We start from the raw sequence: 22,070 nt of genomic DNA on the forward strand, positions 1-22,070 counted from the left end.
ATTGACAGTTCCTGAGCATCTGTGAGAGGTTACGGGGAGTGGCGGCAAAGAAAGCAGGCGTGTCACGACCATTCTAGGGGGCGTGTCACTGCCTGCGTCTGCGATTCCGTAAGCAGTGAAAGTGGCTCAGGCGTCTCAGTATACGACCCCATTCTGTATGACCATGGGGCATTTGTACGCTGATGCTGGGATATACAAAGCCGCTGGTGGGCGTCTCAATACATTCCTCGGCGTCTGTGACATTTGTACACAGACGCAGCAGCATAGTTGCCATCTTTCTGGCTGCCCCCTCCGGGAGAGGGCAGCCAGGTTCGCGCAGCAGGGGGCGTGGCGGCGGCATAGGTGGGCGGTGCAGGGGTGCGTTTGCGTCATTATGGCCCCGCTTCTGCTATACAATGCCGAGATTATTGGCATTATAAAGCAGAGGGCGGGGCTATGATGACATAATTCAGTGCATATCGCGCCATGCCCCCCAGGTCCGCCCTCTTTTACCAGGTAAGAAGTGCAGGGTGAAGTGTAGGGGGGAGGGAAGGCAGCCAGTCCAAGAGGCTTGCCCTCTCTTGCGGGCGGCCGGGAGTGCCACCCGATTTTCCGGAGCCTTCCGACCATTCTGGGAGAGTAGGTAAGCATGCATTAGCGTACAATTCATAATCAGGCCCACAGTCAAGTCCCTACAGTAATAGCAGCACTGCCTGACTCTGGACCTGATTCAGACCCGGTCGCAAGCGCTGAGCGCTCGCAACCGGGTCATTGCAGGCCCACAGTGCATGCACACGACGGAGCCGGCTCCGTCGTGCACATGCGCGAGACCTGGCTAGCGACGGGCAATCCGTCGCTCCGGGTCTCGCACCAAAGGGGGCGTGCTGTCGATGTTGAGTGACAGCACGCTCCCTTTGTTGGGCGGGCCGGGGGAGTGGCTGCCCAAACGGAGGTGTTCCCATGCCAACGCCTGCCGTTTGGGTGGCGGCCCCACTGACATCACAAGTGATGACGGTGGGAGAGCTTTCGGCTCTGTAAGAGCCGAAAGCTCTCTGGGGCTTGCGGCCATGAGACCCTACCACAAGGATCTCGTCGCAAGCCCAATGGTCGCGATGGTCTTGACCATCGCGACCATCATCCTGGCCGCTCGCATTAGCTGTGGGTGGTGGGTGGTAACCCACAGCTATGCGAGCGGCCAAGTGGCCGCTCCAAAAAAAAAAAAAGCCCGGCCCTGATTCAGAGCAAGCGCTCTGTCAGAGCGAGCGGCTCTGAATCAGGCCCTCTGTCCCCTCTTACACAAATAGTTATTTGCTGCAGTGACTAGAGATGAGTCACAGCGTTACTGACCAGAGGGGTGGGGGTTAGTTCTGCAGGAAATGATATCACTGATGCTGCACAAAGATATACCTGGAAATAAATAGCATGACAGTCCACAGGGGGTGAAAGTTCAGTCAGTCCATTCAGAGGCTTGGGAAAACAATGAATGTAAATGAAGTTTCACAGTACACACAATGGCTCAGATTATGTTGCTCTACTAACACTGGTTGCTTTACAATAAGTGCATGACATTTGCCCTTGCAAAGAAGACTTGTGGCCTGAGCATGGGGCACACAGTGCGGCCTGATTCAGACCTGGTCGTTATGAGCGTACGCTCGCTCGATGCGTATGCAAATATTTGAAAGTGACGCAGCGGGGAGCGATCGCTCGCCAAGGCATAAGCACTCCCATCTTACCTGTACGAGAGTTCGCTTTGTGTATGCAGACTCCCCTTAGCGAATGCAGAGACGCCCACTGCCCCACGTCATCTCCTGGAAGTTTGTGAAAACATTGCGCGGAAAACAGAGTAAAAAAAATGGCTGGTGACGTGTACTATGACGCTGCCTGTTAATTATGCACGCCTCTAAAACGGCGTTGAAACACTCGGGCACGCCTGCATTCGCACTTCCACTCCCCCATTTTTACTGGACTGCCCCTGTCACCATCCACAAACGGCCTCTCCTGTCACTCACTCTGCTGGGCTGGCTTTGCTGTGCGAGCGAGGGATCTGCGAACGCACTGTGTAGTTTGCGCATGCGCACTGCGATGCATACGCATGCGCAGATTAGCAACCATCGGCAATAGCGAGCGCACGGCGGATAGCGTCCGGGTCTGAATCAGGCCCAGTGTACGCTCTAAGGTGCAGCTGAGATCGGGTCAGACACTATCAGAAATGGAAAAGTCGTAGACAGTCCAGCGCCAAGAGACGCTGCTGCGTGCAGTTTTGTGTGCAATTCAGAATCAGGCCCATTGTAAGCAACCCACTTAGATAGTTGTAATCAGACTCCAGATAGAAATGTTCAATGCTGGATTAAGAAGATTAGTTTATGTTTGTTCTGTGGGTCTCATTCAGACCCGCTTGCGAGCGCTGTAAGCTCGCAAGTGGGTCGATGTTGCCCAAATGCACATGCGCACGACGGAGGCACCTCCGTCGTGCGCATGCGCGAGACCCGGCGAGCGACGGGGAAGCCGTCGCTCGGGGTCTCGCACCAAAGGGGGCGTGCTGTCGATGGTGATTGACAGCATGCCCCCTTTGGTGGGCGTGCCGGGGGCGTGGCTGCCCAGACGGAGGCGTTCCCATGGGAATGCCTACCGTCTGGGTCCGGCCCCACTGACATCACTAGTGATGTCAGTGGGAGTGTTTTTGGCTCTGATAGACCACAAGGGTCTCGTCGCAAGCCCGATGGTCGTGATGGTCTTGACCATCGCAACCATCTTTTTGGCCGCTCGCATAAGCTGTGGGTGGTCACCCACAGCTATGCGAGCGGCCAGGAGGCCGCTCCAATTTTAGGTAGGCCAGCCCTGATTCAGAGCGAGCGCTCTGGTCAGAGCGTCCGGCTCTGAACCAGGCCCTCTGTTTAATCTAAATCAAAGCCTTGGGTTCGATACCCACCAAGGCCCTATCTGTGTGTCGTTTGTATGTTCTCCCTGTGTTTTTTGGGTGGGTTTTCGCCTACATTCTGAAAAAAAAAAAAAAAAAGCGGCAATCATTTAAAAGGCAAAACCAGCTTGGTTTTGCCTTTAAAATTATTGCCGCCTTAAAAATACGGGAAGACTGGCAAGAGTTCCCGCAGTGGCTGCAGATTGCACCCTATGACATAAGCCCCTCAGTATTCATTTTGAAAATGCGTTGTTGGTAGCTTTTGTGAGCAGGTGTTCGTCAAACCTCGTGGGTCACCTGCCAGTCTCGGGTGAAGTGGTGTAGATACAGCAATGTACAGCTGCTTCAGCGTCCGCTGGATCTGAGATTCGTTATGCCTCCTGGACAAGAAGACTGACCAGCGCCAGGGAGTAGGTAAGTATATAGTGTTACAGGTTTACTGAGTGAATGTGTAATAAAGTGTTAAAACCTTTGGTGTCCGTGTCCTGTACCAGGTAACAGCGGCCTGCTGGCATTTGTGGTTCAACAAGTGTTGCAAAGCAAACTTGCTGGGACCTGTAGTCCCACTGTGAAGAACAATATTAGTAATATATATTTAACCTATTACACCCACCACCACCAGGCATGCAGGGAGGGGGGACCCCATTTTATTTTTAGGGTCCCTACTTTCCGAGGATTGCCCGGGCTGACCAGTTTGGGGCTGGTGAATGCTTGGGCAAGGAGAGCCCACGCTGTGTGTCTCCCTGCTGTGGTATTACTACCCCAACTGGTTCAGCCTGGTACTGGTTAAAGGAAAATAGGGGGACCCCTACATTGTTTTTTCCAATTATCCTGTAACGAAACGGGTTGAGAGGTCCAGGGTTGGTTTTGCTTTTGATGGGGGCAGGAGACCCACAACTTTTTTTAAGATTTTTGTAACACTTTATTACACATATAGCACAGTGGCCCTGCACAGATTACACTGATCCGTGCAGTGCTTCTGCAGAACACAGTGATGCTCAGCGTATTTCATCTCAGCCTGACACGATTCTTAGTAAATATACCAGTGCCAGGGACTACTCGGCGCATGCGCCAGTGAGGGGGGATAGGGTCCGCACACGAGCCCCCACCTGTATTAAACCGCACCCTGCTCCCTATGTTCTTTGTTATCTGTCTGCCTGGGTCCTCCTCTACCGCACAGTGGGCCTGATTCAGAGGTGGCCGCAGTGTCCCGAGTGTTCCTGGGTGGTGACAAGCCAGACGCGGGTGTGTCGTGGTCATTGGATGCAGTCACACTGACGCAGACGGACAATGTTCAAATGGAGATTCTGACATGTTGGAAGGTGCGACCGATGCGTCAGATGGCGCCTCTTAATACGCATAGTGGTGGATTAGCTCTGCGGCTGGCGGGCGTCTTTGTACGATTTCTATCAGATACGGCATTAGCATAAAGCTGCAGCCTCACTGCCGCAAAAGTATCCACCACGGCTGCAATATCGCGCACCCCTGCATTAGGCCCTATGTGAGCTATAGACAATTTATGGATTTTTCCCTGTAGATGAAATACTGTACACTGTAGAGATCAGGGACGTGCAGGGCCTCCCCTGTTATACTCCTGAGGTTTGATATAAAAATGATTCGAATAATACAAAGAAGATATTTATAACTTATAAACATCTTCTTTGTTTATTGTAATCATTTTTATGGTTAATACTCACCAGCTTTGTGGAGCTCCCTTGGACTGCAGGGAGATGAGAGATGAGGCAGCAACAGCCCAGCCTCACTTCTGTATAGTCAGACACTGCTTGCAGAGCTGGGGGCGGGGCCACACCATGGGCAGTAAGCTGCACAGAAAGAGAGCTAATAGAAACATGCCTCTGAGTATGGGGGGCCTGCCTTGAACACAGATGGACCACCTTGGATGTGTCATGTAACCAGGAAGTGCACTGCAGTGTTTAGAGATCGGAGCTCAGTCAGTAGCAGCAAGAGAAGACACAGTGATGCAGGTAGCATAATCAATGGACACTGAAGCTTAGTGTAATGAGAGGAGAGTTACAGTGAGCAGGGGATGAGACAGGCTCCCAGCTCTCAGACCCATATCCATGTGTGCTTCCCCAGCCATTGACTTCAGCCCACATCACTGGTAGAGACAGTGGAAAGTCAGCTACAAGTATAAGCTGGCACACACCACCCACAACCTCCAACTAACAAAGTTCCTTCAATTCAGTCCTGGGCAGAAAGTTGAATTATAAAGAACATGGGAAAAAGCTGGATTGTAGGGAACGGGTTGGGTATTGGGTACGGCATCCCGGCGTTTGGCATGCCAGCAGCGGAATCCCAACGGTGAATACACTGGCGATTTTCGCTAAGTATTCTAAGGCTAGCCCCATCCCTCCCAGAGCCTAAACCTAACCCCCTCCCCCCCTACACATGCAGTCTAACCCTAACCGACCCCTTCGGCACCCTAACCCCCTTCCCTTTTGAAGTTGTTGGCATTTTAACAGTCACGATCCCACAGCCGGTATATTGTGTGCATCAGGATTCCCACTACTTCCCTAGAGAACAGGGGGGAAAGCTGGATTGTAATGAACAGGGGGGAAAGCTGGAAGAACAGGGGGGGAGCTGGATTGTAATGAACAGGGGGGAAAGCTGGAAGAACAGGGAGGGAAGCTGGATTGTAATGAACAGGTTGGAAAGCTGGAAGAACAGGGAGGGAAGCTGGAAGAACAGGGAGGGAAGCTGGATTTAATGAACAGGTTGGAAAGCTGGAAGAACAGGGAGGGAAGCTGGATTGTAATGAACAGGGGAAAGTTCCCCAGCACAGGCTGTAGATGATTTAGCACCAATCCTCTGTACATGTATATATTATATTAGAAATAAAATTGGGCAGTAGCCAGAGCTAAGGTATATACAGCCATGGCCAAAAGTTTTGAGAATGACACAAGTATTGGTTTTCACAAAGTTTGCTGCTTCAGTGTTGTTAGACCTTTTTGTCAGATGTTACTGTGGTATACTGAAGTAATATTACCAGCATTTCATACGTGTCAAAGGCTTTTACTGACAATTACATTAAGTTTATGTAAAGAGTCAATATTTGCAGTGTTGACCCTTCTTTTTCAAGACCTTTGCAATTCACCCTGGCATGCTGTCAATCAACTTCTGGGCCACATACTGACTGATGGCCGCCCATTCTTTCCTAATCAATGCTTGGAGTTTGTCAGAATTTGTATGTTTTTGTTTGGTCACCCGCCTCCTGAGGATTGACCACAAATTCTCAATGAGAATAAGGTCTGGGGAGTTTCCTGGCCATGGAACCAAAACTTCGATGTTTTGTTCCCCAAGCCACTTAGTTATCACTTTTGCCTTATGGCAAGGTGCCCCATCATGCTGGAAAAGGCATGGTTCATCACCAAACTGTTCTTGGATGGTTGGGAGAAGTTGTCCACTCCCTTGGCTGAGAAGCAACCCTACACATGAATGGAGATAAGTGGCTTCTTTGCTGCCCTACTTGACACCAGGCCATCCTCCAAAAGTCTTTGACTCACTGTGCGTGAAGATCCACTCACACCTGCCTGCTGCCATTCCTGAGCAAGCTCTGCACTGGTGGTGCCCTGATCCAGCAGCTAAATCAACTTTAGGAGACGGCACTGGCGCTTGCTGGACGTTCTTGGGCGCCCTGATGCTTTCTTCACAACTATTGAACCTCTCTCCTTGAAGTTCTTGATGATCCAATAAATGGTTGATTTATGTGTAATCTTACTAGCAGCAATATCCTTGCCTGTAATATTGTATTGTATTATGTAGGGAACAAGTTAAAAAAATAAAAATAAAATAACATCAAAATTCACCTTTTTTTGATAGTATATATGAGGTTATATCTGTTTCGAATATATTCATATTTATTTTGTCACTAAAAACCTTGTGAATTCTTCAGATGTTTCAATAAAATGTTTAAATAAAAATAAAGCTTCCAGTCTGTTATTCTAACTCAATCAGCATGACAGAGTGATCTCCAGCCTTGTCCTCGTCAACATTCACCTGTGTTAACGGGAGAATCACTGACACGATGTCAGCTGGTCCTTTTGTGGCAGGGCTGAAATGCAGTGGAAATGTTGTTTTTTTGGGATTACCGTATATACTCGAGTATAAGCCGAGTTTTTCAGCACATTTTTTGTGCTGAAAAAGCACCCCCTCGGCTTATACTCGAGTGATGCCCGCATGGTACGCAGCTGAGTAGCGTGCCATGCGGGCCGCGGTGCAGACTGTGTCTCTGTGACACAGACTGCACCACGTGTGTAGCGCTGACCGGATGGAGTTCGGTCAGCACTACACACTGTCAGACTCTCATCGGCTGCTGCTGCTCCCACTGCGGGAGCCATCTTCCGGCTCCCGCAGTGGGTAATGGGAGAGACGTCGTCATGATGGCGTCTCTCCCATAATGCAAAGCGGCCGGAGGAGCCAGTAGCAGCGTCGGGACCAGGAGCGAGGTTTCAGGTAAGTGTTTTTTTTTTATTACATCTCTCTCTACTGGGGGGGCTACTACTGGGGGCAGTACCAGGGGGGGGATTACTACTGGGGGCACTAGCAGGGGGGGTATTAATACTGGGGGCACTACTAAGGGGGGGATATTGCTACTGGGGCACTACCAGGGGGGTATTACTACTGGGGGCACTACCAGGGGGGTATTACTACTGGAGGCACTACCAGAGGGGGAATATTATTACTGGGGGCAGTACCAGGGGGTATTAATACTGGGGGCACTACCAGGGGGGGATATTGCTACTGGGGGCACTACCAGGGGGGGTATCACTACTGGGGGCACTACCAGGTGGGGTATTACTACTGGGGGCACTACCAGAGGGAGAATATTACTACTGGGGGCAGTACCAGGGGAGGGATTACTACCAGTAGCTGCTGCATTTCCCACCCTAGGCTTATACTCGAGTCAATAAGTTTTCCCAGTTTTTTGTGGTAAAATTAGGTACCTCGGCTTATATTCGGGACGACTTATACTCGAGTATATACGGTAAGTTAATTGTCATGGCAAAGAGGGACTTTGCAATTCATCTGATCACTCTACATGACATTCTGGAGTATATGCCAATTGCCATCATAAAAACTGAAGAAGCAGACTCTGTGAAAACCAATACTTGTGTCATCCTCAAAACCTTTGGCCTTGGCTGTATGTGTAGATTTCAGAGCTTCCTACCACTCCTCTGCATAGAAGGGTGCGTCAGTTTTCTCCATTGTTTCTCACGATGGTTTGGGGAGTTTGGCATCACTTAGATAATCTCGTTTAAGGTGTGAGTAAGAGCTGCTGGAGCCTGTGGAGCATTAAATATTTTATAGACCTTTTAGAAGACAGTGAAAGAAGCTGCTATTGTGCTGTCAGTGGGCCTGACTCACTCAGAATGGCAGCCGGGACCCCTCAGCCAGGGCTAATTTGTCCCCTCCTTGGCATGCCTACATATCAGGGTCGCCGCCCCTGTTTTGTAAAATGGTCCCTGTCGCCGCCCCCAAACGACCTCGGCATATCAGTCATTTTGCAGCATAGGGGGAACTGCGAGCAATTTCGCAGTACAAGATCTGCATTATGCGGAATACAAACTCTGTGCACGCGCAGATCAGTAACCATGAGAGATGAACGCAAAGCATCAGGTTTGCGTTTATCTCAGAATCAGGCCCAATGTATACATGTTGCCTCTAGTGTCTTACATTTGTCTAACAAATGTGTACTGTTGCCTTTGGAGGCAATTGAATAAGCGGGTGTGGCATTCCGGAATGGCACATGGTGCTCAGCAGCATGGCTAGTTTATCTCGCACCCTATTGAGGTGCACAGGAAAACTAGTGACGTTACCATAATAGAACGATATACCTATTTGCGGGATGTTCAGCAGCACACTGGCACTAAGTGAATGGGCCCCCCGGTTGCCTAATCGATGTTCCAGCTCTGATTGTTCTCTAGAAAGAGCTTTGAGATTTAATTAGCTAACAAAAAATAGACAAGCCTATCCCAGGGGCGTAACTAGGTTTTGGGGAAGCTATATTTTGTAAGGGGTCCCATGAGGATGAAAACAACTATTTTACACCTCCTGAAGCTCCCTCTATTGAACAGTCAGTGACTACTGCTGTCATAGCAACTCATTTGTTACTATAACGGCAACCACATAGGATCAGCAGAGAAAGCTTCAGTACGTTGGATGAGGTGCAAAAGTGTCTGCAATCCCACTGCTGTTGACTGGAGCATTTGGAGTAGAGGTAGGGTACCCTTAGCTGGGGATCCCTCAGCAGTTGCAACACTTATTATCACTGCAGTTCTGACCCTTGTTCGGATTCCCTAAGACTGACCGATTGAATTGTCAAGTCCATTCCCACAACTGCCAATTTCTATGACAAAAGGTTAACAAGATGATACACTATCAATGTATAGAATAAAGCTGAAGAGTGATAAAAAATTATGTCATCATGCTGGAATGTAATGACAGTTGGTCTGAACTCTGACCCCTCCTACCAGTGTCATTGATGTCACTTTTAGAGAGTTCTAGCATAACACACATCCACAGTTTCCAAACACATCTGATATATCCTATAGTTACTCATCACACAGACACTCCTGATAATCACCCAATAACTACATTACAACATAATAAACCACCAAATATATATAACAGTATAGAAGAAAGTATTTCAAACTACATACAAAAAGAAAAAAAACGAAAAAAAACCACTGTATTGAGGGAAATAAAGTGGTAACGTCCCATAAAGTACAGTAGTAAAGTTTTTTTTTTTTTTTTTAAAGTTAATGCTAAGCATAATCTACATAATACAATCAAGTGCTGATAGGAGAATAGATCATACCTCCCATGTTTGTAGAATATGAACCCGGGACATTTGGGCTCAAGGGTTATGGCCTCGCAACAAAGGGCATAGCCCCGTTGGCAAATGCCATACCCACAAGCCACGTCCCCCGTTTTTGACAAGCAGAAGGGCATGACCCCACAGTCCCTCGCTCTACTTAATATATGCTGCTAAGTAGAGGAGTGGGGGGGGCCCCCCAATCTCCCCTCTCCCACTGCAGGATGCAGTGGCCCGTGGGTGGGACAGTACCCTAAAAGTGGGTGGCGGTTGGGAGGTATGAGGCAGATGAGGAGAAAGAGAGAGAGATGGAGTAAGAGAGGCAGAGAGAGGAGAAAAAGAGGGGGGAGCGCTGAAGAGAGAGAGAGAGAGAAACCCCAGGCATCGCCGATGACAATAGTGTGAGGTAATACTGCATGATAATCTTATTACAGTAGTATGTTGGAAGATAAGGTTTCCGCTTTTAGTCAATTCAGTACACTCAGATCAAACTGAAATCTGCTGCTGGTGTTTCAAATCTGTACACAGAAAGGAATGTTTCTCAGTCCCAGACAATGAATGATTTCCTACTGTATGGTTAACCCTACGGCAGTGATTCCCAACCTCTGTCCTCAAGGCACACTAACAGTCCTGGTTTTAGTGATATCCATGCTTAAGCACAGATGGTTAAAGCAAAATAACTAAGGTACTAATTAAGTCACCTGTGCTCAACTATGGCTATCCTTAAAACCTGGACTGTTAGTGTGCCTTGTGTAACTAAGCAGCAGGTGCAAAAATCCTGCGGCACTCAGCCACTTCTGCTAGCAAATGAAGTTTAGCAGGTGAGGTTCAGTTTCTGGTAAAACCATGTTGTACTTCATAAGGGGGACCAATACTGGGGGAACTGTATAAGGGGTACTACTGGGGGCACAGTATAAGGGTGCATTATTGGAGGCACTATATAAAGGGCACTACTACATGGGGCACTGCTACTGGGGACATTGCAAGAGGGGCATTACTACTCGGGGCACTAAGGTGCATATGTAATGGAAAGGAATGTTCCCAGAGTGACAAGAAAGGGGTGTGTCATGTTGACATGCCCCATTTTTCAGTGGCCACACCCCTTGTGGAATGTGACCACGCCCATTATTCAACACACACACACAATTTTTAATTGTGTTCCATATTGCACAGCCACAAGGAAGCTGCTGTGCAATACCGTATATATATAAAATGCAAATGCAGGAGGCGTCGGGCTCTGCGGTGGTATTTTGGACTTGAGGAGCCTGTGCACATTCAAGTGAAAACATTTTTTTGTCTCCATAGTTCAAAAACAGTCCCTAGAAGTATATTTGTCCCCAAAAAATTATATTAATATACTTCGTCATTTTTGGCTTGAGGAGCCTGCACATTGCACGCAGCGAGTGTTGAGTGCCTGTTTTTTCCTTTATTGCTCCTCTTTCTGATATTACACTAAGATACATACCTCAGTTTCTTTCTAGGTGACTAAGCTATACAATATCGAAAACGCAATCCAAATTCATCCCGTAGTTTTTGCGTGATGCCGGAACAGACAAACAACATTTTTCGTCTCCATAGTTCATACATAATACCAAGCAGTACATTTCTCCCCAAAACATTCTGTGTACAGACACAACCATTACAACTTTATTATAAGTATAGAAGATGACCTTAGAGCAAGGATGGGGAACCTCAGGCCCGGGGGCCGTATAAGGCCCTCGGAGTCATTTGGTCTGGCCCTTGGAGCTTTTCTCTGCTAACCTCATCAGGCTAGCAGGGTGCCTAGAATGGCAACCTGCAGCCAGAATCTATTCAGCAGTGCCACCTGGAGCGTCCATATAATGCTTCAGACTGTCACACCGCTGCCCTTATAGCTCTCCGGGGCATCCTGAGCATCGCTGTAATCACCGGTGATTGTGGCCCCGCCCCTTGTGACATCATACGGCTAGGGGGCATGGTCTGCACCAGGCCCGCGAATAATGTTATATATATCAAACTGGCCCTCGGCAGAAAAAAGGTTCCCCACCCCTGCCTTAGGAGAACTAATTCCTAAAAAAAAAACAGAAGTGCCTGTTCAACTAGTATAAATTTAATTTAATATTTATTTACCTATTACTAATTAATCCAAATAGACCACATTGGTTAATATAATAAATAAAACATGTCAAGTTGCAAATATAATCTAAAGCAAGAAAAAAAAAAAACACATGTGGTTTAATATAACAGTATATCAATCCATAATTAACATATTTGCAATTTGACATATGTTTAATTTATTATATTAACCACTGTTGTCTATTTGGTCAATTAGTAATAGGTAAATAAATATTAAATTCATTTTATAATAGTTGAACAGCACTTCTGTTTTTTTTTCTTTTTTTAGGAATTAGTTCTTCGAAGGTCATCTTCTATACTCATAATAAAGTTGTAATGGTTGCTTCTGTGCATAGAATGTTTTGGGGAGAAATGTACTGCTTGGTATTATGTATGAACTATGGAGACAAAAAATGTTATTCGTCTGTTCCGGCATCACGCAAAAACTATAGGATGAATTATTTAATTTTATACTAGTTGAATAGGGCTTCCATACCTTTGAGGAATTAGTGCTTCTAAGGTCATTTTTAGTCTATTATGTATAGGAGGTGAGCAATTACTCCAAGAGAGCTGCGGTACAACGAAGTTTTTTTTATATAGTGCCACCAGATTGACCAGTGCTCTAATTTGTTTATTTTTGGTCCTCACTTACACCTGTTTGAGTCCCTGACCTGCGTTCGATCCTCTGTATTTTCCACATGATACTATGGAAATTGGACCCATGGCTCCTTGCTGTATACTGCAATTGATCCCAACTTACTGTACTGTACTGTACTACTAGGCCTATTTTATGTAATGCAGCATAGAGCAAATGGTCACAATACAGTATCTGCCACCGTTACAGGGCCATAGAGGAGCACCCCACCAGACTTGTCAAGACACCTGAACCTGGTCTTCAATATCACAAAGATACATTCTATCACTCACCCCTGGTGAATATGTGCCCCTCGTTATTTTTGTGATAGGCAGAAGTTTTTGGATTCAACAAAAGGTGTCATTAACCCGATGTCCTGAATCACTTGAAATTATACAGATTCATCAGTAAATCCATATTGCATCTAGCATATGTGAGGCATAGGCCAAAAATGAAACGTGCACTAAACAATGTTAGTTGTACAGAGCAAATAGCTCGACCTCCGGCATTTCCCTGTTCTCAAATGTCTAGTACAGTGGTGTCAAACTCGGGCCCTTCAGCTGCATTGGAACTAAACATCCCAGCATGCATTGCCAGAGTTTTGCTATTATGGTATGCTAAAACTGTGGCAGGGCATGCTGGGATACGTAGTCCGACAGCAGTTGGAAGGCCCGAGTCTGACACCACTGATCTAGTAGAAGTCTGACTGGTTCAGACTTAGGAATCATGGCACAACCTAGGAAAACCAGAAAACACGCTCATAATTTTCATGATTGCCTCACAGACCACCTGACCTTTGAGGAAATGGTAATAATGTCAGTTGATGTAAACCTAAGCCCTCAAGTGCGGTTCTCTCTGTGCAAAGTGCGCACAATGGGGGTGATTTAGCAAGGATTGCAAATGCAAGACTGCACGCAAGTAGCTTTGCAATTATGGGCGGTATCCAATTAACCCTGAACATTGTTCGGGCGCTAATTGATCCCCGCGATCAGAATAATGGGATTTTTCATTGATTATCCCCAATGGTTTTTTTTTCACCCTATCCTATTATTTAGGTTGAAATTATAGGATAGTTCTCCCGAAAACAAATAGGTCCGCGAGCTTATCGCCGCACCTATGTGTTTTCGTCTTTTTTTTTCCAGGTGAAAAAAACGGCAATTATCGTGGATTCTTTTTCGGGACAGGTCCCGAAAAAAACAAAAAAACATAAGTGCCGGCGTCAGGCCGTAACCATCAGTGGACGCGATGGTGGATGGCGCCGGACCGCCAGCCAGCTGAGTTAGCCTCAGCTTAATCAGGCTGGCCTGCTTACGAGGCCAGGAAGCTGCGTCGGTCGACGCAGTCCCTGGCCTTGCCACTCCCGGAGAACAGGGCCATCACACCCCCGTTTCCGAGAACGCCGGCCACCCCCCACACCACCCCTTAAATGCCTCTGCCTGTCAAACACTCACAGAAGGGGTCCTGCGCCCAGCAGTGCACTTGTACAGGCCCAATCTACGTACATGTCCCAGGACCTTAGGTGTAATGTTGACCCGATAAAAGTTTACCTTTAGGTCCTGCAACGCTGGCCACGGCGTTGGAAAGATCTATGTGTACATAACACATTTTTGTAGTGCACTCTTGGCTTAAGTGTTGTGAAAATGTTGCCTGTGTAATTTTCAACACTTTAGACCTCACAGACATAAATAATATTATGGCCAAATAGTGTATGGTGCACAATATGACCAAACACTGCTTAGCTACAACTTCATCTGCTCCTGAAGATGAAGGAAGTCTGTACAGATCAGCGGTAACATGTGCACGGCCTCCTGATCAGGGAGGGGATCCAGTGCGGCTGAAATCTTCGGAGATAAATGTTAACACAACTTTATAACGGGCATTGTGTCCATCAGGGGGCAGCAGAATACAGACGAGGAGAATGATTTAAAATCAGCATTCAATATAAATCCTCTATACAGGAATTAGCGATAAATCAGGCAAGTGCAAAAAAAAATAAAAACAGGAAAAATGTTAAAATGGGAACCCAGGTGTAATGGAGCATACACACGGTCAGATTTGTCAGACTTGTCAGATTTGTCAGATGAACGACTGAACGATTGAACGATTTGAACGATTTGAACGATTTTACCAAAGTTTTGAACGATTTGAACGATTGAACGATTGAACGATTTTTGACTGCATTAAAATGAATGGAATCGTCCAAGTCTGACTGCAAACTCATCAGATGTCAGATATCGTTATCTGACAAACGGGAACGCGCATCGTTGATCGTCCATCGTTCAGGCATGTCAGATATGAACGATTTTCCTTCAGATATGAACGACTGAACGATTTTTAAATCGTTATCGTTCATATCTGAAGGAAAAATCTGATCGTGTGTATGCACCATAACAGTGTATATTGCCACGGGATGTCGTTAGGAAGCAGACGGTCGAAATGCCAACCGCTGGCTTCCAAACACTGAAATCCCAGCATGGGACTAATGATAAGCGTCTACATACCGACGTCTATCATGAGCCCCATGCCTAAATCCTGACGCCCGGCATACCGATCGTAGATAAGCCGGGCTTCAGGAGCGGAGAGCCGCCGGGGGGTTTAGGGTTTCCTGGGGGGACTTAGGGTTAGGCACCCCCCGGGAGGGTTAGGCTAGGGGAAGGGGGGGGGGGTTAGGGACAGGCAACCCTGGGGGCAGGTTAGGGTTAGGCACCCCCCAGGAGGGTTAGGTTTAGGGTGCGCTTAGGTTTAGGCACCCCCCAGGAGGGTTAGGTTTAGGGTGCGGGGAGGGGGGGTTAGGTTTAGGGTGCGGGGAGGGGGGAGTTAGGTTTAGGCACCCCTGGGGGGAGGTTAGGGGGGGAGGTTAGGCACCCCTAAGGGAGGGTTACAGGGAGAGAGGGGAGGGTTAGGGTAGTTACTTACCTTAGTCGGGATCTTCATCTGCCGGCCTCCTGGCGTCGGGATTTAATCCGCCGGGCTGAGGTCCGGCGGTCATACATTCGGTTCCATTGTAACCTATTCTGGCTTAGAAGCACTGACTGATTGGGGATGCAGTCACCATGGTGACATTCAAAATGTTGACAACCATAAAGTCAATACCACAATGTGGACAGTTATGATGACGACATTGAGCCAGATTAAGAGTTTTAGGCTATTAGCATCGCTGCAACGTCTTTGGACGCATCAGCGATGTTAAAATATGCTAATGCCGCAGGTGGTGTCTCGTCTCTAAATAGATGCCTACTGCCGTATCCCTCTGCGTGAACATCAGCTAACTGTGTAACCCACAGGTTGCTCAGGATGGAGGGGATTTCACGGTACAGCGGCCATGAAATCTGCGTTGAAAGAGACAGACGCTGGCCTCGGCATGCGCCATCGTGCCCCCACTGCGGCTTCGCAGACACTGCGACCACCAGAGCTGCAGCGCACCACATGCGAACTGTGGCTCCGACGCATGCACAGTCCACCCATCACTGGAGTCGTACACAAACCATAGGGTCTGCCTACAACTCTGAACGAGTCTCCTTGTTGAAATGCCAACATCTGCAGAATGTGGGCATTAGGGTTAGGCTGCCGGGGAGGGTTAGGATTAGGCTGCTGGAGGGGAGGATTAGGAGTAGGGACAGGGGTAGAACACTACTCACCAACAGCTGGATCAGATGACGGTTAGACCCAGAAGACACCATTGCATCAACATTTCATCTGTGTCGACATGATTAATGTTGACAAAACATACCCATTCCGACTGATTGTGCTATATAACAAGAGTTTAAAATACTTAAAAAAATTAAGCACATTAATTTTTTTTTTGCGATTTAGAGGAACAGTGTCAGAGTAGTCTTAGAAATGCGCTGGGCGTTCCTGGGCGGTGGCTAAACCGACGCATGGGAGGTGTTATGGGAGGTGTCACTGAAGTGTTTGCAAACTCAGACACTCAGTCGCTCACTTAGGAGGCCATACCCTGATGGAAATTCTGCCCCTGCCAAAGGGCTGGTGCAAGCTTCGGCGGTGCGACCGATGGCGGCGGCTAAAATTACATCAGGCGGTATTAGCGCGTGTACGGATGCTGACCAGGGGCGCATCTATAATGGGTGCAGGGAGTGCGGGGAACATGGGTCCAGGGGGGGGCCCCGCACCGCACACCCTGCATCCATAATATTACTTACCTCTCCGGAGTCCCACGTCGGCGCTGTAAAATGACTGGAAAATGGCCGCAGTGGCCATTTTCCCGGTGATCTGTGCATACTCTATAGACTCTGGGCACACTCTAGTGCCCAGAGTCTAACTCCGGCGCTGGCCGTGCACAGCTCAGTGCACTGCCGGGCGGAGAGGAGGGGGCCCGTGTCAGAGACTGCGCACGGGCCCACTCCTCTCTAGAAACGCCCCTGACGCTGACAGTAGGCATCTAGGTCCTTGCACATCCATACGCACGGATGTACACCAGGGAAGGGCTGTGTAGCGACAAGTCGCAGATGTGCGACCGCCAATAGAAGCGTCCGCGCCTGTGTATACCTGTGAATCAGGCCCCTCTCTCATACACTGCAATTTCCGCAGACAGTGTTTCTATGTTTACAGTTGATGTTACAATAGTTAAATAATACAATTGTTATATTTAAATGAAGCCTCCTTGCTAACGACTAAAAGCAGATACTAATCACATGATATAACCTTAAACCAGCACGGTCATTTATTCATTGAATGTATTTATTTTTACGCTATCCCTGGTATTAAATCTTGGTCAGACATAGAGTCATCCGCTGTAAACATGATATTTCAGTGCATTACTGAAGGCTCCCAGGTCACCTGACCTGGGAGATCCTATCGCACAGCTGCTTCCTCGTGCCAGGTTTGGGATCAGACCACCAAGAAATATCCTCGCTTCTCGCCCCGCTCAGTTATGTCCTCTGACGCCATCTGCAATGGAATGATGTGGAAGATGTGTGCCGCAGCTCCTCAGCGTTCCAGGCACTGGTAGATCCCATTTAAAGTTCAGGCCAGCGGCTCATGTTAGACCATTTACCTGTTATAACATTATGGGAGTAAATGTAACTGGAAAGATCGTTTTACACCTTGGCATGTGTATGAATAGAGTATTGGGGGTAGGAGAGGGGTTTTATTTTTTTTCCCCTGTGGGGGTCCCAGGATTGTGGTGTTTTTCCCTGTGGGGGTCCCACGATTGTGGTGTTTTTTCCCTGTGGGGGTCCCAGGATTGTGGTATTTGTGGGGGTCCCACGATTGAGGTGTTTTTCCCTGTGGGGGTCCCACGATTGTGGTGTTTTTCCTTGTGGGGGTCCCACGATTGTGGTGTTTTTCCCTGTGGGGGACCTACGATTGTGGTGTTTTTCCCTGTGGGGGTCCCAGGATTGTGGTGTTTTTCTTTGTGGGGGTCCCACGATTGTGGTGTTTTTCCCTGTGGGGGACCTACGATTGTGGTGTTTTTCCCTGTGGGGGACCTACGATTGTGGTGTTTTTCCCTGTGGGGGTCCCACGATTGTGGTGTTTTTCCCATGGGGACCTACGATTGTGGTGTTTTTCCCTGTGGGGGTCCCACGATTGTGGTGTTTTTCCCATGGGGACCTACGATTGTGGTGTTTTTCCCTGTGGGGGTCCCACGATTGTGGTGTTTTTCCCTGTGGGGGACCTACGATTGTGGTGTTTTTCCCTGTGGGGGACCTACGATTGTGGTGTTTTTCCCTGTGGGGGACCTACGATTGTGTTTTTCCCATGGGGACCTACGATTGTGGTGTTTTTCCCATGGGGACCTACGATTGTGGTGTTCTTCCCATGGGGACCTACGATTGTGGTGTTCTTCCCGTGGGGACCTACGAAAAAATAAAGATCTACTCAATTGACATGGTTTCCATCTGATCTTTTTCCTTTCTGAATTAGTACCTGGAACCTCCGCAGTAGGTTTGGATGAGCTGCAGCAATTGAAATTATATCCTCGTCATCTGGTTTTATGGGAGTTTGAAAGCACCTTGGTTTTATGTGTTTTTTTGATGTTCTTTTCCTGTGACGACCTATGTTTGTGTTCTTTTCCTGTGGGGACCTATGATTGTTTTTTTTTCCACGGGGTGTTCTTTTTCCAGTGGGGGACTGATGGGACAGGTTGCCTTGGCAATTTTGATATCGTGATTGGTGTGCTGTGAGTTGAAAAAGGTTGAAAAATCACAGGTAAAAACAGATTTATAGTTGGGAGGGAAGGGAAGGTTGTGTCACAGCTGAACTGTTGAACTGTAAATTGCAATGTAAACATAATGCTGCCCAGTACGTGTGTGGCCAGTATTTTCCCTACATGCAAATGATATAGCATTTACAGACGGAGATGGGAGGACTGTTTATGACGGATCTTTTGCCCCAGCATGGGACTGGTGCAAGTCTGGATATTAAAGATGGCTGCCACAGCTGGAAGGATGGTGGGCGGGATAGGCTTCGCCTTAAGTCACTAAGATTTTCTGCATATGCAGGCAGATTGCCGCATTAGCATAAGGAGGTGGGATGGCGTGGCCGTATGGCAAAGTGGACGCAGAATCAGCACCAGTTAATCCAACCTCACTCTTCGTTGGATCTCCCCCAAAACATATATAGATTAACTTAAAAAACCCAGAACAGTTTTTGTTTCCTAGATCTACTCTCCGGGAATACAGGCTTCAGGAAGAGCGTGACCAGATAAGACGGAATGAACTTGGGAGTAATATTTAAGAAAATAAAAATAAAATAAAAAGTACTTAGGTGAACATCTCGTAAGCATTTTTATTAAAACTATTAGCAATCATGTACATAAATAAAAATGCTAAAATATTATAAGTCGTTCGTTTATTAGTTGGAAGAACACAATTGTTTTGTAAATAAAGGGGCATCAGGGTTATGCAATTTTAAACAAAATGGTGGCCTACTTTTCGCTCCCTGTCCATTATTTAGGTAGCCCTGATTTATAGATACCCCAAAAGCAAATCAAATCTAAATATTGTACTTCACATCCGGAAAAACTCTGATATTGATAAAGTAAAAATAAACGGAGTGAGCACAAACAATATTTAATCCATTGAATTTCAGTTCAAAGTATTAAAAAAAAAAAAAAAAAAAGGAAAAGAAATTATATAAAAAAAACAAACAAACATATGAGACAGCATCATATTAAACTCCAAGCGGCAGTTCTATCCTTAAATAGAAATAAGCAGCGATGTGGGTTTAAGAAAACTATCAATATGGTCATAAAATTTATACTATATAAATTATGTAAGAAAAGAGAATTCAAAACGCAAAAAAAAAAAAAAGCAAAAGGTCTGATTTGTATAAAAGTTTCGTGGATCTGACCTGATATAGGATCAGGACATTTACCACTGATGGGACCAGACAGATTCTGTAAAAGGGGCTCTCACATTGCAGTCTGGCCTCTTGTTACCACGGTGATGTCTCCCCCCCGTTTCCTATTGTGTCTGGTTGCTAGCAAATCGATAGTCTGCATGTACAGAGATAATGGTTCCGGTGACATCACGGAGGAGTAAGGTTTTCAGCATCCGGATAGGCTGCATCTTCACCAATGTCACCAGTTCTTAATGACAAGGTTTCCTATAAACATTGGCTTAGTCAGCAAAATGTCTCTCTGTGTAGGTGAATAGCTTTAGGGTATTGTTTAAACTCGCCCCCCCCCAAAAAAAAAAACCAAATATGAATGTGTCACATGAAACCCATTCTGGACCCTGTTCTTATACAGAGCGTTGGCAGCAAAGTCAGCACATTAGATATTGATCATATGATTAGTCTGGCGGGTGTTTGAGGCATGTGACTGACAGTTCAAAAAAAATTTTATTTGCAAAATTACATCATATCCTCTTTACGTGTGGATTAGAAACTTTTTTTTTTCATCTGACAGTAAATGTTAGAGCCACGCATTTTACACACGAGTGATGTTAGAGCCACGCGTTTTACACACGAGTGATGTTAGAGCCACGCGTTTTACACACGAGTGATTTGCTTGACAAGGAAATTCTCCAGGGTACAAAATGTCCAGAAAGTTAATCTCTTTCATGTGAATATTCCCAAATACCAATCCCTTTTGCTTGTAGTATATAGTTAAAACAAATACATGGGATCTCCCTCCCCCCGCAGACCACCCCTCTCTTTATACAGATTTATCCTAATTACAGGTTGCCATATATAAAGTGATGAGCTCATATGCAAAGCAGTTAGATCACAGCATAGAAAAACGCCATGTATATAAACAAAAAAAATTAAATAAAAAACTGTCCACTTCCCAAATGCTGTGAAGCAAAAAGCAACAAAAACACCACTCCCCCCCTACACCCAAAACATATCCTGCACGCAGCATAAGAGAGCTCGTCTGGTCTTCGGAAGCTGCCAGATAAGGAATGGGCCCCTCAGGTGTAGCGGGGACAGCGGACAGCAGGGTTGGGCATATCCAGGACTCTCCTCCTCTCCTCATAGTCATCCGTGTCTGTAGAGTCGTCGTCATGCAGAAAGCAATCGTTGCAACTCTCTTCCTGCACAGAGAGAACAATTTAGGTGACCAATTTAGTGACCTTATTCCCATTTCATGTCCTGCCTGGGGTAACTCAAACACAGATCAACAAGGGATTTTCAACCAGTTTTATGGTTTTATCCACGTTATGTGCTTTTGAGCCACGTCTCGTAACGTGGTTTAATGCCGTGTGGCAGCGAAGCAATGTGTAGCTCCTCCCTGGATAAAAGTAAATGCAGTGAAAAGAGATCAGTAGCGCTGGGCACAAATATAAACGCTGACCGGTTATACAATGATCGAGGTAAAATGAACAGACGGTAACCAGGAAAAAAATAAAATGCATTTAGTAAAAAGTTACATTGGGCATAGATCTTAAAAAAGGTAGAGACCTGGTTTAACAATTGCGCTGCAGGTAGAAAGCTCTTAAGCCTTAGGGGATGGTTATAGCTCATCAGAGAATGTCGGAATCACGTTCCAGTTTTATCTGGTTGTAACTAACACACATCAGATACAAGATACATTTATAATGTGGAACACATATAATGTATTATACATCCACCTGATGTGCATTGCTTATCTAGTTCAGCGATGGGCCATCCTGCGGACCTCCGGGCCTTCATCTGCTGCCCCCAGCTCATTCCGGCCTTATTGCCAGATTTGTTTGCTGTAGCTTGTAACACGTATTGCCTGCTGATAGGTTATTACAGAGACGTCTCTCTTTTTTTGATTCAACGTATCGCTTTAACATAAGACTAAGAGTAATGCTGCCCATCCACTAGCAGATTAAACCTAGAGATTCAGCGATAACGATCGTCGTTATCGCTCAATCGCTTGGAAATCACCCGCAAATTGGCCAGTTTAAAGTAAAAAATGACCAGCGATGAGCGTGCACGCTGGTGGTTTTCGGCATCGAGTGTCGTCATGTTTTGCCCGTCAATTCATCGTAATCAGGCATCGTTATCGTGCAATCGTTCATGCATCGGTCACGGTTTTAAACAAAGATTTAAAATAAATATTTCAGCCCACTTTTATTAACAACTGCCTTGAAAATCATTGGTGGATGATCGTTTTGAGCAATCGTTGTTAAATCGTTCATGCACATGAACGATAATGATCATCGGGAATCGATGAACGA

At 46.7% G+C, this 22,070-nt stretch overlaps 1 protein-coding gene across 1 annotated transcript in view; it reads right to left on the reverse strand.

Moving 5' to 3' along the window:
• Positions 1 to 19,252: 19,252 nt before the first annotated feature.
• Positions 19,253 to 22,070, reverse strand: part of FBXO3 (F-box protein 3) — a 35,809-nt gene continuing 32,991 nt past the window's right edge. Inside the window, exon 11 of the mRNA XM_088452615.1 lies at positions 19,253 to 20,957. Coding sequence (XP_088308741.1) covers positions 20,835 to 20,957 — 123 coding nt within the window. The 3' untranslated portion in view covers positions 19,253 to 20,834. The remainder of the gene's footprint in view (positions 20,958 to 22,070) is intronic.

The sequence above is a fragment of the Taudactylus pleione genome, unplaced genomic scaffold (assembly GCF_031769625.1).
Source record: "Taudactylus pleione unplaced genomic scaffold, aTauple2 ptg000555l, whole genome shotgun sequence".
Lineage (NCBI taxonomy): Eukaryota > Metazoa > Chordata > Amphibia > Anura > Myobatrachidae > Taudactylus > Taudactylus pleione.